The following is a 17356-nucleotide window of genomic DNA, read 5'->3' as shown; positions in this document are numbered from 1 at the left end:
ACATCTATTTATTTATGGTAAATGTTTTGATATATCTCGGCCTTGACCTTGACCATCTAATTGTCCTAAAAATAGTGTACAGTAACGCATTATCTAAACCATTCATTTCGCCCGAAAAAAATGTACATGGATCCACAAGATAGGTGAAAAAATAGTAGATGGATCCACAAAATATATATCCCTTTTTTAGCTTTAAATTTCATTGTCGATGTTAGAAATTGATTTTAGAACCATCATCTTTTTGAACACGGATTTTTACTTTGTTTTCATTAAGCATAAGCCTTGTAGCAACTGCATAAATCACTAAGTTCCCTAAATTAGGAAAGGGGTTCTAATGAGACAATCAAAATACTGTAAAAAAAACGCGTTGAAGGCCATCAAAAGCACAACATGCTAAAGATTTTAGCTGCCAAATTCAATAAAAAACACCAAATCACAACTAAAATACTTCCTACGGATCTTCTCTAATTTTTATTTGGAAATGATTATGATGGCTCCTCGTTTCTTACCATTCATTTTTATTCCGATATTTTATTTGAAATACCCATATGCCCATCTTTTTTATTTTGATTTCTCTAAATATTTTGACATGTTTCACTCAACCATGTGAAAAATCGAACCATTGTGCCAAATGTTCTCTTTAATTTATTTTTTTATGGTGTAAAGAAACTTGAACTTGGTTTCCATTATCATAACTGATTCTACTTATCAGATGCCTAACCCCCATAAACTTTACAAAATTTATGACAAACTTTTTTTTATAAAGTAAAGCCTGTATAGTTGGAAACTTGAAATCAAGCCCTGTGTTCACTAATAATCACCATGCTTCCTAAAAAAAAAATTTATTAATTAAAGGGTACGATTTGTATAAAGCTGATGCTCTAAACAATCAAGGTAAATCTCACTTTCAAATAGTGTCGAGAAATGTAGTTTCAATACTGGAAATCTTTGTGATAGCCTTAAAAATATATTTCATCTTTGATTATAAAATTTACTGCTTCAAAAATATTGTAGATCCAACAAATCTACGAAAACTTGAAAATCTTGAAAATTGACTGTCCAAAAATGCATTACATGATGCACTATTTCCAAAACTTGAAATCCAGTTTTTTCTCATGTCCACACATCTTGAGATCGAGATGATTAATTTGACGATATTTGAGCATCAAAATAACCTCTTCTAATAAAAATTTTAAGATGCACCCTAATTCGATTGTTTAGAGCCCCGCACTTATATAAACTTTTTCCTTAATTAAATTAGAATAAAAAATTTCTTATAACCTCTACCCACTTGATGAGTCCAGTTAAATTAGGTTAGACGAGTTTTGCTAACTCAAAATCAGTTTTTATTCAGTGGCTATGAAATATTTCCTATCTTTAATTTCAAAGAGAGAGAGACAGAGAGAGATTCAGGTTGATGCATAGATGTATTGCATTGGCCTAAGGAGTACTCAAGGTGGACTCGTTATCTTGTTTTGATGTTTGACGTACATTCATCATATTGTCCAATATAAATATTTTTCATAAAATGATGTGGAAGTAAAATGTCAATTATCTTGGGAAGATCAAAATGTATGTGTGAAATGAACTATTTTAACAATTCTTCATGTCTTTTGATTTATTTCAAAAATCCTATCAAAATATAGATCATACATGGTCTGGTCTTGACGGAACAATTGAAAAGGTATAAAATGTTAAAAAGGAAAATTGTTTCATACAGGCCGGACCACATTTCTACAATATGCCATCCCAAGTTATAAATCATTCATCTTAAAAATGGATGCAAATAGGTAGTCCATCTAAACACAACTGAAACTAACGATCCAAATGTTTTCTTCATAAAATTATATTTTTAATTTTCAAAATTTATTTATTTTTTCATATTCATGATGATATGTTAGAGATTACATGTCCTTAAAAATTAAATCCAAAAATCCATTTCAAAAATAGATTTTTAAGAGGTGCCTCATTTCTACATGGCCTCAAAAACCTTGTCTAATGTTAAATAATTGATAAGTTTTTGTGCATTTTGATAAATTTCCCTATTATCCTAATTTTCAAAAAATAATTAGTTAAGCCACATGTAAGCAAAGAAGTTTTTTATGTTTTAATCATATATCTTTTTCTTTTTTATGTTTTAATCATATATCTTTTTCTTTTTTCTTTACTTTTTACACTATCAGCTCCAAAAAGTACAATCGTAGCAAAAAATAAATAAATTAAAAGATGTTTTAAAATTGTTATTATAAACGTGGTAATAGCAACATTTTCAATACCCAGTCAATAGTAATAGACTGGTGCATTTCGAGCTCAACCACACCGAAAGCAGCATCCAAAGAAGCCAACAGAACAAGTTAAGAATGCCGCCTCAGCAGCATCGAAACGGCATCCAGATGAGCCCTAAAGAAAGTGAGAATGGTGAATTGTTGGGGCAGGTAAATACGGAAAACATTGCCTGTAATACAGGCCAAACCCCTTCTTTTTCACCGTGGAGAAAGAGTTACAACATCACATATGCAACAAAGGAGAGGACTGCCACCTCTGTGGCTTTGACCTCAAATACAACACAGCCTGCTGAGATACACCGAAAATATATCGCGTATATACACAGAAAAATACCAACCTTCAAAGTGGCAGCAGGTTTTCACCCACATCGGCTATTCTTGTATGTGATTCAAGAACAGAAACCACCGGGTCGCTTTGCAACCTGAGGTGGGGCCTTTGAGACAAAACTGCTCCCATCTCACCTCAAATTACACAGTAATAAAGCACCCCATGACGACAAGGCGACAAGCACCAATGAGACACTCATCCTGGTAGTAGACGCTGCAAAGCATAGAAACCCAACATCACATCAATAAAGAGCTCTCTCTCACTCTCTCTCTCTAATCAGATATTGGCTATTTATATATAGGATGCAGATCAAGAAGGTAAAAAAAAAGAAAAAAGACGAAGAAAATCAACCTTTTCTAAAAAGAAAAGAAGAGAGCAATCAACTAAAAAATGTCCAGAAATGTGGACAATATGTTTAGGGAAAGGTTTCTATACTTCCCCTACAGCATAGAAGATCTATGCTTCCCCTACCATCCAGCCGTCCAATTTTGATCAAGAGAGCCACCTACCGTTTGATCTTAGATCCGACGTCTCAAAGTATTTTATTTTTAGTTTTTTTTTATACAAATTGTATGAATATGAAATTTGGTACGTATCATCTTCTCATAGGGGCGCACCTATAAAAAATATTAAAAATAATTTTTCAATAAAATATAATGACCAAAATACCCCTTGAAACTTTTAGAAGTATTTTGGTCATTTTATTTTATTAAAAATATTGTTTTTATATTTTTTGCTAGTGCGAGTTTAATAGAGGATTGGACGTCCATAATTTGGTGTCAAAATAGATTATAGAAAAAAAAATTAAAATTAAAATAGTGTAGAGACTTTACATTGTGATTGGCGCAATCTTAGCCCTCCATTCAGAATGGATGGTTGGATAAGGGGAAGTATATAAGTTTTATGCTGTAGGGGAAGCATAGAAAGCTTGCCCATATGTTTATTCATCAGTCATGGTATGACATATAACAGGGTTAAAAACTAATTTGGAGTACAAACAGAAAAAATTAAAACCCACCCACCTAGTAGAAATACTTCTCTATTTCCATTTAGGAGTAATTAAGAAATTCATGCAAGAATTTGCAAATCCTCGTCTAAGTAGAAAACCAGCAAGAGCAACCTTGACCGCTTTGAAAATGACAGAAAGAACCTGATGCTTCATAATGAAGAGTTTTCCCCATTTTATTGTGAACATCGATTATCATCTCAGCACCAAAATGAGAAGCAGAATAAACTAACAATTAAGAAAGATTCATCACTGATTATAGGAACCATGGGAAAACCGTTTTACTGAACTTCATCACCAGCCAATCTTTGGCCCTTAGCAAAGTCCATTTAATGGTTAGTTGGCCAATTAAGCCACTATTCACACCAAAAGGGTACTCTGCTCATTAAATATTGGAAAAGTGAAAATCCTCCTCTTCTTTTGATTGGTAACTCGAATCCTTTCTTTTTAAACGACTTTTTCAGAAACAAGTATTACTTGGCATTTGGCACAATATTTTTAGTGCTGAAATCCTGATTCCCCAATAGGAAAAATATATAATATGATCCATGTGGTCATCATAGTAACAAACATGAACTATGGGTTCACCATCATCTAATCAAATGGTTGGACAGAGAAGGAGTAGGACACCATGCCACCAAGGCCATAAACTATTTGCAAAAAGTAGGGGCATACAATTCAAACTGTTTGTAGAAAGTAGGGGCATAAAATTCATTAATTAAATTGTATGGTGGGATTTACTACCCTCTGACAGTGTCCAACCCATTAACAGAACAGTGATAACCTCAAGGTGATGGGATTGTGATCACTATATGATCATATTCTATAGGCCCTCCCCAATATCTCAAACCTTGGCTGAAAGCCTGAGATAAGGTGATTTCGAACCAAATCTCAGGTAAGTATAAAAACTTAAAATTTTCACATATTTTTTAAGAAATTACTTATCTTTTTTCCTCTGAAGGGTAAGTTAAACTAATTTCATTCTTTCCGCAATTACAAATTCCAAAGCATCAGCTTCAGCCATCAACAAAGCATAAACGTCAACCCAAATATAAGAATCAATGGCCATCATACACATCTGGGGGGCGAATGTGTGCTTTCTAAACATGGATGATAGAGACGAATAATCATGCTAATGATGAACATTCAACCCACAAGTATAGTTTCATTTCCACTGCCCATCTTGATAGTGAACTATCGATGCCCTAGATGCATATTGCATACCATACCTTAGCAAAAATCCAAACTCTAGGCCCACTGCCAATCAGCTTTCAAAAAAATCAATCACTTTCCACAAACCTCACATAAGCAAATTAAAGTAATAAATAAACAAGAATTTTATACTTTGATGGTTAAAATAACTGAACAAGAATTACTCACCCGAAGATGGCAATGGCGCGAAAGCTGAGGAGGCAGGTGGTATAGTGCTGGCACCCTGAGGAGGTATAACACGTGCAAAGAACACTGCAGGCAGTGGTGAAGGTCCTGCAAGCAAGTCGGAAGAGGGGGGCACAGGAGGGTGAGCTCCATGCCTTTTCTTGGGCTGCAAATCGCCACAAGGGGGAAAAGCTGGAAAATGATTGTCTCCTTGACCCCCTTTCCAGGCTCCATTTCTCGGCCGCCTAGTACTATACTCGGGCGATGTGAAGGGTGGTGGGGCCACCTTGTGATTGCGAGGAATAGATGAATAGCGAGGAAAAGAATAAGAAGAGTGAGGAGGAGAAGCTTGAGATGACTGAGCAGCTTGACCATCGTGGTGGCAATGGTGAGAGTGAGAGTGATGGTGATGGTGGTGGTGATGGTGATGGTGGTGGTGGTGGTGGTGGTGGTGGTGGTGGTGGTGTGGTGGTGGTGGCGAGCCTTGATATTGGGGTGATGGAGCAGGGCTCGTGCTATTATTGAGAGAGTGTTGAAGAAAGGAGGAGAGCTGGATTTGCTTCACTTTACCAAAGACAGAATGATCAAGCCCTAGGTTTTTGGCTGGAGAGCCAGTGATGGTTTGGGCCAACTGTTTTAGCCTTGGCTGGGCAAGTGGGAGGTTGCGGACTGTACGCACAATTGATGCCTGAACTATGATTGGAGGAGCCACCGTGGAACCATTCAAATTGGTCAATTCAACATATAGATTCTGCAGAAATGAGAAATCAATGGTGAGTTCTTTAGGTAAAGATTCACCCAAAAAAGAAGTTTATTTTTTAAAGACCATCAGGATGATTAGGAAGTTTGTGTGGGGTTGTATGTTCTGTCTTTTTTATTCTCTGGGGGGTGGAGGTAGTTGGGTTTGGGTGGTTGCAAGATACATGAGGAACCATCTAAGACATCGTCTGGATAATCATTATATCATTATACCCAATAGCAAAGCTAGAAAGACTTCTGAAGTTGAAGAGGCTTTTCTGCTATTTTGAGGCAAAAGTTTGGGACTGCTTTTCTGCCCCCTGAGGGAGTGCTTTCACATATAGCACAGGAACTACAACATTCCCTCCTAGGAGTGCTTCACAACAGGAAAAAAGCCCTTGCCTATTTGGGCGTTGTCCAACATCTGGCCACATGGTACTATAGTACAAACTGGAGGTCCATTCAAAAGCATTGTCGGTTTCAGAATAGTGTATAGCAACTTATGACAGTTCAGTGCATTTAAAAGTATTCACAATTTCATTTCCTTATTTTAGAAGGGGACTGGATAAAGAATAGAAATAATTGAACTTGTTTGTAACATGTAATTACACCAAGGAATACAGTGCTCTGGAAATCATGAGAGAGTGATAAGGTACCCCAAGTTAATAACGAAATTCATGGATACTTGGGTCCAACTTGAGTTTGAAGGCAGCGAGGCCATCAACAAAATATCATAATTGATTATACTGCTTTGAGATAAATGAATACAAGTCCTTGCTTAAAAATACTTAGAGAAGTGAATATATTTACTATAAAAATGAAAACTGCCCTTCACAAATAGTTACGAGCATGCTGATCATATATGAGAACAAGAGACAAGAAGAAGCCTACTTTGGGTTGGAAAGGAAGCAAGGGACATCACACTTGTTTCTAATGTTTCAAGATTATAATATTTTTTACTTTTAGTCTTTTGCAAAAGCTAATTGAGAAAAAGCGTGTTTCTACCATTTCAATATAAATAGTATTATGGACAGTTAATGTTTCACGATTATAATATTTATGACTTTTAGTCTTTTGCAAAAGTTAATTGAGAAAAAGCATGTGCTTCTACCATTTCAATATAAATAAGTAGCTTTACTAGTAAGAAAGGAAATCGCCTCCCAAGATAAATAGGGGCATGTTGTACATATATGCAAATAAGAGATGCTGTAAATCAAAGAGCAATAGATAATCTAGAACAACAACCACTGATGTAAACCAACTACAAAATCGAAAGAGCTACAGGAAAGCAACATGGACCAAATCAACTTCTAAGCCAGCCATAACCTCCTTGAATCTAGACCAAAACTCTGAAGTCTTTCTAGGAGATGGTCTTATCCAGAATTATTCACACTTATTATTATAGTTAGGAGTAGTAAGGTTACCTTTCCTTTCATCAAATGAGTAGCAAAACTGCTTTCCATGGAAGAAACGTAAGCTTTTTCATTTTAAAAATCAATAATCTTTTTGACCATTTATTTAAAAAGCCAACCAATCAGACATTTTGACATTTGACGAATATGTTATACGAAATAAAGACAATCATTTCAACATAAACAAATTAATCATATATCACTAGCCCATAAGCCTGCAATCAGAAAATAATCTGGAGAAAAGTCAGACCTCATAAGACTCAAGATGCAGCCCACTCTTCAACTGGTTCTTTAACTCATCAAGATTCTCTTGAATCTGATATACAGAATTATTTAAGGTGAAGTTGAAAAGAATCTGCACTTGCTGCAAAAGAAATGCATTTTGAGGAGGGACAACTGTTATGCCACCAGGATACCTCAACACCTGGAAAAAGGAAGGGGATCCAAATATGGATGGCGTCAAGATTAGTTGGGACTGCTCTAAAACCAATTCCACAAAAGAGGCCCTTAATATGCTCAACCCAGCAGAAGATATAGTTGTGTTCTTGGTAGATGGAAGGACCCCAAACACCACATTAGTCCAATTTGACCCAGGCAACTGTTCAAGAGATAATATGACCACCTGGATAAGTACAGATAATTAGAACCGAGAATAAGACAGTAAACCACTAGAAGAGAAATATAGAATAACCACCAGAATCTGTAGAATGTTAGACCATTATAAAAAGAGCAAGTTAAAAAATAATTGTTGGCAGTTGGCCAGTAGGAGAAGAAAATTACCCTGGAGTCTGAGACACCTATTTCTTCGAGGATGTCATACTCAAGCCTTGGGATGTTTGCATTCAGAAACAAGACTGATTTTTCAAGTTTAAAGCTTGCTTCTATCGTAGCTGAAAAAGGAAAGCTCTGTCAGTTCGATGAAGAAATACGAAAATACGAAACAAGGGCATTTTATTTATGTCAAAAAAGGCACATTGCTTATCATTAAAAAGAACAAAAGAAGGCAGGAACATTAATCAAAACAGACATTCAACACTGATTATAAAAATACCCAAAATATGGATTTTAGAAGGGTCAACCCAAAGGAAAAATTGTTATCATGCATAAAGGTGGCCTCCTGCAGATCCTGACCACAGGAACCAGCATGGAGAAAAAGTGGCATTTCTGGTTCTCCAAAAATGTCGGCTTGGGCCAAAGATATCAGGGTCTTCCTTTGCTTTGGCCTGGTGCCAAACCAAAGTCTTCAGAATCTTCAAATCAGCGAAAACAAATATAAAATGATAACATAGGTATGGAGTACTCATGGAAACCATTCGATACAAGCTTTCATGCCTAGCTTATCAGCACTTCGATAACGCATTCTTAAACTTCCCTAGTTGTAGGATATGTGCAGCTAAGCTTTACATATTTGTGGTCAAGAGATCCCAAGGGTGTTTTGGTTATTAGTTACTTACCCTAAATTTATCACTTTAAAATTCATTAAAAATGGCCTTAACAGAACATCTCACTCGAAACAATAATGCTTGAAACTCATATCCAGTGGACTTAACTCACTTATGAGACTTCAAACTACTAGTCCGAAAGACAGAAAGGAAAATGATGCAAGGAGTAAAAGGTAGGTAGTTTAGCCTGCTTTTAGGCCAAAGGCAAGCATACTTATCTGCAGGGTACATGAGGACAGAGGCAAGAGATAAAAGATACATGTCAAAGGACTGATAAATATATACAGCTTCACCTTCATTTCAGCTTTTTCACATGGTACTAGACCAATAACAAATGATAGAGGATACTGCTCTTCAGCCAATAAGTTCCTTTACCAATAAATATTGTTTGGGCCTTGGGGTTATAAGTCTGATCATACTTTAGAGAACATGGACAAGATGATTAAATCCCCCTTTTTTTTTCTAAGCTGTTAACTTAGTATTAACTGTAAAGAATATACAAGTTACAAAAATAGGCTAACCATAAAGGAAGCTCTTTACAAAAACCACCCGGCCGGTGGTAGTATCAAAAAATGCTATACAAGCATGTGATTACAAAAATCATAGGTCACCAAGATTACAAAAAAGTATGTGCTAAAGAGTTGCCTGAAAAGCTCCTTCCTTAGCAGGGCATCAAGCACCGGCCTCATGGATGGCCTCGCACAGGTATGCATCAATAAGACTGGAGTATGCCTGCAAATGTCAAAAATCTCGTCAAAAGCTGCTGCGAGTCTCCAAAGGGGGGGGGGGAGGGGGGGACCTCTTCTAAGGTCCAAGAAATGACTTTCAAGAGTCGCCCTCCACTATCAGAATTGGACCCGATGTGGGATTAAAGTTTCTGTGGCTTTCCAAAAGAGCGAGAGCTTCCGCTGTGGTGGGTCTGCTCGGCCAATAGGAAGGGCAAAAGAGGAGAGGGAGGTGCCTTCGTGGTTTCAAAAGATGCCCCTGATACCTGCCGAGCTCGGGTTGCCAAGGGAGCAACCATCGAAATTGAGTTTGATGTGGCCTGGGTCCGGTGGAGAATCGCTGCCCAGTTAAGGTGGAAGTTGGAAGTGGAAAGGAGCTTGAAGCTGCTGTGGTTGGTGGCCCAGAAGATGACCGTGGACATGATGTCATCAATCAAGGCCCTCGGGTGAGTGATATGGCAGGTGGATAATACGATGGATGTGTTCCATCCAAGTAGTCCAAAGGGTAGCTGCAACCGCGGCTTTCCAAAGCATAGTGCCTCATTTGGGCCACAGGAAGAAGAGCCTTTGGTGGAAAAGTTCGGGGACAGACTTGGGTGTCACCCAAGTCCAATTGAACAACTTGAGAAGGTACGAGTTGGTTTCCTCACCTTCCAGATACATGGCACAGCAATTGGGGATCATCAAGCCTCTCCTTTGGAGCTGATCGATCTTTAAGGCTTTTCCCGACACAGCGATCCAGCTAAGGGCTCGGATCTTGGGGGGAGGGGGGGCGATGAAGGGAATCCAGGCTTTGGCAACAATAGAGTGTGGGTGTGAGGGGTCCTGCAGAGAGGCAGTAAGTTTATGATAAAAAGGAGGAAACTGAGAAAACACCGGAAGGGGCAGGAGACCAGATGATTTTATCCTCGCCATGAAGGGGGAGGTAAAAGGAGTGAGGAAGAGAGGAGACTTCCAGAAAGGCCTGGATCTCGTTGTCACAGAGATTTCTGCAGAAGTTGGGATTCCAGGCCCCGGAGTTCCCTTCGGGAGCAAGGAGTTCAGCAATTGAAGCATCTAGGTTTCTGGCTAGGCAAAAAAGTTCAGCAAAGCAAACCATGAGAGGGGTATAGCCAATCCAAAGGTCTGACCAAAACCTGATGCGAATATGCGATTGCCAGTTCCGGGGTCGAAACAGATGTGAGGCTTCAAGGGGTAGAGGCTGTAGAGAATAGATTTCCAAACTCCAGAGGAAGAATTTGAGGCCCTACTTGGGAGCACCCATGGAAGGGAATTAAGGCGATATACGTGACATAGGACATGTTAACGCAGTTGACAATCTTGTGTAGCTAGCGGGCACCACCAGATGTCGAGACTCGCCAAATTGTTCTTTTGTAGGCTGCATATGCTGAGATCATTCGGTCCCAATTTCAAGCAGGAGAAATGTCCAAATTTCCTAGACATTGTCAAAATAAATATATAATCCTCTATCAGATCTGAAGTTTTAGGCCAGGTTATCCACCCAAAAATGGTGCTGATCAAAGCTCATATGGCACAATTGATAAATGTCAACATGGCATCCTTGATCCCTCCCTATTTTAGGATAGTTTTCAACTGCTAGGGTCGCCAAGCCAGCAAGTCCTTCTCCCAAGTTTTGCTTAGATCCAAATTGACAATTATGACGCTCATTTCTTCTTAGACTTAGCCACGTTCAGATTTCTAATGTTGATCTAGTTGTGCAATTCAAGTGGCAATTTTTTTCATCCTCTTAGCCTTGATCCACAATATTCTCACCTAATTTTGGTCCAAAACTTAAGGTACTCAATTGTTTCATTGAAAAGAGTATGATTGTCTGGATTTTCAGTTATGCCATGTATTGTTTTCGGTCATTGCCTCCTCCTACATGAATATAGTATCAATAACAGGGCACTCGTGTCAAGGTAAATCCCTACTAATAGATCATCTTGCAAGATCATTTTATGCCTGGGGGCGCATCGAAAACCAAATGGGAAAGTCACTAATCAAAAAATAAAATAAAAAGTCCATATATGATGCTTCCAGTAGTGGTTAATGTTACCAATTTAGATTAGTGAAATCTTTTGTCAAATGAAATAATTATGGACCACCAATAGACCAATAAACTGTGGTCGTCTTGTTGTTTGGAACGCAGGATATGTGGGTGATAATGGTGTGCTATTGTCATGATTTATCAATTTTATAGTGCTTTCTATTTCCTCCAGAAACATGTCCATGCCGACAATGCAGGAGATCTGTGACTATTAGGAAGAGCCTTATTCAAGAAAATGGACTCTATTCATGTCAAAAATCATATTGTTCAGTAATATTTCTCCGTTCTTTAGAAATATAATGACATAAAGTGTAAACAGCAATGCTTAACATATTAAAGAGCAAAAGGTTATGATAAGTGGATTACTCCACATTTTGTATGATCAATAGCCATATTTGATACATAGTTGTAGAGATGTACATGATCTCCATACATAAATCAGATACAAAGTTGTGAGAGGAAAGTAAATCATATACAAAACTATGAGAGTAGATTGAGTATGAGATGTTTGACAAGTGAGTTTCTCCCTGATCCTGCACTTACAAAATAATTGGTTAAGCCAATATATTCTGTCCAGATGCTCTTGAACGCAACAGTAAGTTTGGAACTTACATCAAATATTTATCAGAAGATTGATGCTAATCTCCATAGGCACTCTACCTTTGGCTTGCCCAAACAAATAGGCTTAATCACCATTAATAATGATTCAAGTCCAGTTCTTCTCTAAGTAAACATAGACCAAGACTTGTTAATTAAGCTTTTAAAATTAGATTAGCTTGATCTTCATCAAGTTCCGGCCACGGATGGAGCAAGTTTACAAAATTTTGCCTTTATGATTTCTTAAAACCCTCACAAAGTGCAGCATGGATTGCCTTTGGAGCTTCCGTCAAAATTCAACTTTACCTTACCCCCAGAAGGAGGCTCTCATGTGGATTACCTAGCATATTAATTATAGGTAAAACCCGCTGTTTCCCCATAATTCAGAGATAGAGATTGCCCATGAGATGGCTGGTCCTTAATCTTCTGCCTCAGTACTTGTAGATTGACAGATTTACCTTTAATATTTCCCTGTTATGTTCCAACTAGTGGATTACCTTGAAATACTCCACATTGGCAAATAGCGCCCATGCGATGATCTAGTTCTTTCTGCCCCAGTACCTATAGAATGAGAGATGTAACTCTGAATACTCCACACTATTTGTTGGGGGAGCATTTTCATCCCATTGGAAATAAAGATTGTAATAAGTGTGCATTGTGCAATTGAAAGATTGGGCATTGACAATATGTAAGGTCTAGGTCGACATAAGGTCTAGTCACCAGTCCGCGAATTCATAGAGCCACATATGAAGGAACTCTTGTTTGTCCAATAAGTGCTTTATGTGTATATTTCCCATTATTGTGATCTTCCTTTTGCAAATATATGCAAGTGCTTGGGGACCTCCTCCGTACATTGAACACAAGTACTTACTTCATTTACATTACTCATGAACACAAGCATGTGGCTTGGCTATAAATCCCAAAAATGGAAAATGGGGTTGCTTATGTTCTTATTGCCTTCTCTCAAATCAGTGGTACTCAATAATACCTTTTGCGGCCATAGCGCCAAAAAATATCAGAAGAAATGTCTCGGTGATAGAGACTTCAAAAGTAAAGTGAATCCTCACCCCTAGGCTATCTACAAATATGCTGTCCATACATCAAAAGAATGTACTTATGAAAACCTTTATATACTCAAGTTCATGCACTATTTTTACCTTTCTAGAATTCTGAGATAAATTTGACACCTACCAAGTGGTTTTCCAGAGGTATCCATCATTTTAGCAATGATAAATATATTCTTCTTTTTTATTATTATAAATTCATATGCAAAAATAAAGGGAGCCCTTGACAATGACAGAACGGTTAGCATTCACATGAAAAAATCACAGAAATAGGTGAAAATGGCAATCCACAACAAGTTAAGGTAGTAGTATATTCAAATATCCTCTTGAGGATTTTCACTGGGATACATCGCAATTGATAACAAGAAATTGATAGCGTTACAACTCCGGAGGAGTTGCATTGGAGATGGAGCATAGTACCCCTAGAGATCATCAAAATCAATTATTTATCACAGCATTGCAGGTTCATTCAACAATTTACTAGACAAATGAATGCAATCAAACCTATCTCTATTCCTGACACTAGCATTCACCCTAACAAGTAAACTGGTACAAAAATGATCTTTTAAATGTTTCTCAACAGAAAAATGAAATATCCTTTTTCTTAATTGTAACAAAAGTAATATATTCCAAGCATCAATTTGCGATAGTTTGATCACAATGCCAGTTCAAACAACCTGCAATCCAGCACAATCGAACAAACTCTATCACTAAACCTAACAAGTAATCACAAAAAAAAAAAAAAATTCTTTTTGTTTTAGCAATTAGGAAATAATGATCTTTTGAATTTTTTTAAACAAAAAATATCTTTTAATCATTGACTTTTCCCACATAAACCATATTTACTACAATTCCCTACCGGAAAACCATATTTTCTAAAAAAAATCAAACGTTAAAAGAAACCATAATTTCTATGAATTTCTTTAATTTATATAATTTTCTATCATAAACCAATATCTTCACATGGTCAATTCAGCATATTCGGATAGTTAAATCAAACAATAAAAGAAACCATAATTTCTATGAATTTGTTTAATTTATATAATTGTCTATCATAAACCAATATCTTCATATTGTCAATTCAGCATATTCTGATAACTATCCCAGTTCTCAAGTTGAAATATGATGAGACCAAACAGACTCTCAGATGTAACACTAACGTTATCCATCACACACAAGAAACAAGATCCCACGAGACTTGTAGTCAACATAGATTATTTCTTGCAAAGACCAGATCTTGTGAAAGTTGATTTATGGATGCTCCCACAACAATGCTGGTTCACACCAAAAAAAGTAAATCAATTCTAACTATGGTGTTTGTCTAGAGCCTAGGCTCTAAACAATCCAATTAGAGCTTACCTTCAAATAGTGTCGAGGAATGTGGTTTTAATACTGGAAATTTTTTTGATAGCCTTAAATATATTTTCATATTTATTTATAAAGTTTAAAGCTTCAAAAAAAGTGTAGATCGAGATATCTATGAAAATCTTTAAAATTGACTGTCCAAAATTGTCTTACAAAATACACTATTTCCAAAACTTGAATTCCATTTTTTTTTCTCATGTCCATGCATCTTGATGTCTAGATGATCAATTTGAGGATATTTGGGCATCAAAACTAACTCTTTTCTAGTGAAAGTTTTGAGGTAAGCTCGAATTTGATTGTTTAGAGCCTCGGCTCTATATAAACTTTTCCCTTCTAAAAATCCTTCAGAAAACCAACGAGATCCATGCAGAGTAACATCCATTGACAAAACAAGTTGATGATAGAAACCCTACAACCAAATCCAGACTGATATAAAAGAACAGTGGTAGCAATCTGGGAAAAAATTGGAAGAATCAGAAAAGAAAACCCATCTTGACAAAGCAATGTCACTAAAACAAACACTCAGATCCACTATAGAAACCCGGAAACCGACAATCGATACAATGCCACTCACTAGAAAGCCTAGATCTGGCAATGTTTCACTCCCAACTGATCAGTTGCCAAAATGTTGTTTATTAAGCACCAGATCCACACAAAATTCCCCATAATTATCCATAAAATGTCAAAAAAAGAAGAAGTAAAATACCTCCAAAATGACCCTTGGTGAATGGCCGATGCCTTGGAAAAAATGGAGGTAACCAGAACATGGAGGAGAGAAGAACAGAAACCCCAAGAAACAAAAGAAGGAAGCATCTGAAACTAATAAATCCTTTACACGCTTCACAGCCATGGCTGAGCTCTTCTCGCACAAAGACATCAATGGAAAGCACCCCTTGCTCCTCTTCAGCCTTGCCCATGGCGAAAACATCCCTTTTTGCACTAGAATTCCAAAACCTCAGGCCTCCACGGCCATGAGAGTCCTCTCTGGTGTGCCCATTGCCAAGACATGAAGCCTTTTTTTTTTTCCTTTTTTTGCTCTGAAATTTCTGGTAACTTAGGGTTTCAGGCAGGCGTTAAGGAGGATCAATCCAAGCAGTTGCAGAGAATGGGGTCATGGGTTTTTTTGTTTATTTCTAGGGTTTCACAATGGCTTTTGGCAATGGCCTTTACTGAGGCTTTGACAGATCTTAATGAGATTGTTTAAGGAGGGAAATTGGTGTTTGCGTTCAGAGTTTTAAAAAGTAGAGAGATAATGGAAGAGAGATTGTGAGATAGAGAGAGACGTGGATTGAGGATAGAGAGAGAGAATGGAAGAGGACGAAGGGCTTTAGAGAGAGAGAGGGTAGAGTGAGAGGAAAAAGACTTCTAGAGAGAGAGTGGGTCGTGTGTGAGACAGAGCTTTAGAGAGAGAGTGTGTGTGAGAAAGAGTTTTAGAGAGAGAGTGGAGAGGAGTTCTAGAGAGAAGAGTTAGAGTAGAGTGAGCGGAAATGGACTTTAAGAGGGAGTGTCCGAGAAAGAGTTTTAGAGAGAGGAGTTTGAGTAGAGTGAGAGGAAAAGGACTGTTAGAGAGAGAGTTTGTGAGAAGGAGGTTTAGAGAGAGAGTGGACTGTTAGAGAGAGAGAGTTTGCGAGAAGGGGGTTTAGAGAGAGAGTGGACTTTTGGAGAGAGAAAGTAAAAGCTGAGAAGGGAGGGTAGAGTGAGTAGGAAGGACTTTTAGAGAGAGAAGTAGGGTGAGATTGGAGTTTTAGAGAGAGAGAGGGTGGAGTTTAACTTTTTATATTTGTTATCAATTATTTATGGTGTGGACCTTTTGTGTTGGAGAAGCAAGTAGAAGTGGTGGCTTAGATTTTCACTTTGTTAAGAAATCAAGAATTTGAAGGTTGAAGTTTTTGACTTTATCAAGAAAAATACGGCATGCTTATCGGATAGCACTTTCTCTTTCTAACGTAAGCACTCAAATATACCTCAAATTGTGGCACTCTCTCTCTCTAACATTCAACCAATTAACTCATTTTCTCTCTCTATATTCGACCAATTAACTCATTTTCTCTCCCTACAGTCAACCAATTAACTCATTCTCTTTCTAACATTCATCCAATTAACTCATTTTCTCTCTCTACATTCAACCAATTACTCATTCTCTCTCTAAAATTCAACCAATCAACTCATTTTTTCTCTCTTATGGATGTCTCCTATTCTATCTATAAGTCCATTTTAAAAAAGCCAACTCCTCAACTATTTGAAATAAATAAGTGGCGGTCGATCTTCACTACTGAATTACCAAAAAAAAAAAAAAAATACTATAGGGCATTTTTTCCTTCCCAACTTTATGAAGAACATTAGGGCATATTTGATTGGCAGAACTATCCAGAGTATTCTACATAATCTCCCTTCTATGTTTGATTACCCCTTTGTTTGAAGCCGTAAGGTTACGTTTCACTTTAAGGCTTCCAACAAAGCATGAAAGGTCTCTTGATTATAAGCACATTTGGCATGCGCCACATGAAAGAATTCCCCCATGATACTAGACTTGGGAGTTTTTCTCATACTACATGGCCGCCAAGTTGGTGTGGAAAAATGCATTGGGACCAATTGGCATAATCATATGGGGGAGTTCTTTCGTGTGAAAATGCTTTCATAAATATATTTTTCATGCATAGCAAACGTGTTTTATTTCATGTTAGTTGCAACTTTCAGATTTTGTGGAAATGGTAATCAAACATACCCTGAGATTTTTTCTCTTTGTATGCTACAAGGCTATCGATGGTTCGATCAAACCAACTGAAGATATTGAGGACTGCCAGGACCAAGTCGGGCCTAATAAATTCAAAGGAAAAGAAACAAAAATAAGGAAAGAAAGATGGTTGGGCTATGGCGACCCAGTCATGGACATCGCCTTAGCACAAAGCCCTTAGTCTTTCAAGGTTAGGCTGACTAGGCCGCACTTGAACACATGGCTCATTGTCAGGC

At 37.4% G+C, this 17356-nt stretch overlaps 1 protein-coding gene across 1 annotated transcript; it reads right to left on the bottom strand.

The window, feature by feature from the left end:
- Nucleotides 1-2440: 2440 nt before the first annotated feature.
- Nucleotides 2441-16121, bottom strand: LOC18442845 (uncharacterized). The gene is made up of 5 exons (XM_011628199.3): nt 15093-16121; nt 7927-8036; nt 7397-7768; nt 5000-5747; nt 2441-2826 (listed from the first exon to the last, which is right to left on the bottom strand). The coding sequence occupies exons 1-5, from the start codon at nt 15301-15303 to the stop codon at nt 2744-2746; spliced, it is 1524 nt and encodes a 507-aa protein (XP_011626501.2). The 5' UTR covers nt 15304-16121; the 3' UTR covers nt 2441-2743.
- Nucleotides 16122-17356: the final 1235 nt, after the last annotated feature.

This window comes from Amborella trichopoda, chromosome 1 (assembly GCF_054954075.1).
Source record: "Amborella trichopoda isolate Santa Cruz 75 chromosome 1, AtrichopodaSantaCruz75HAP2 v2.0, whole genome shotgun sequence".
In the NCBI taxonomy this organism is placed as follows: domain Eukaryota; kingdom Viridiplantae; phylum Streptophyta; class Magnoliopsida; order Amborellales; family Amborellaceae; genus Amborella; species Amborella trichopoda.
This window is presented reverse-complemented; position numbering and strand designations above follow the sequence as displayed.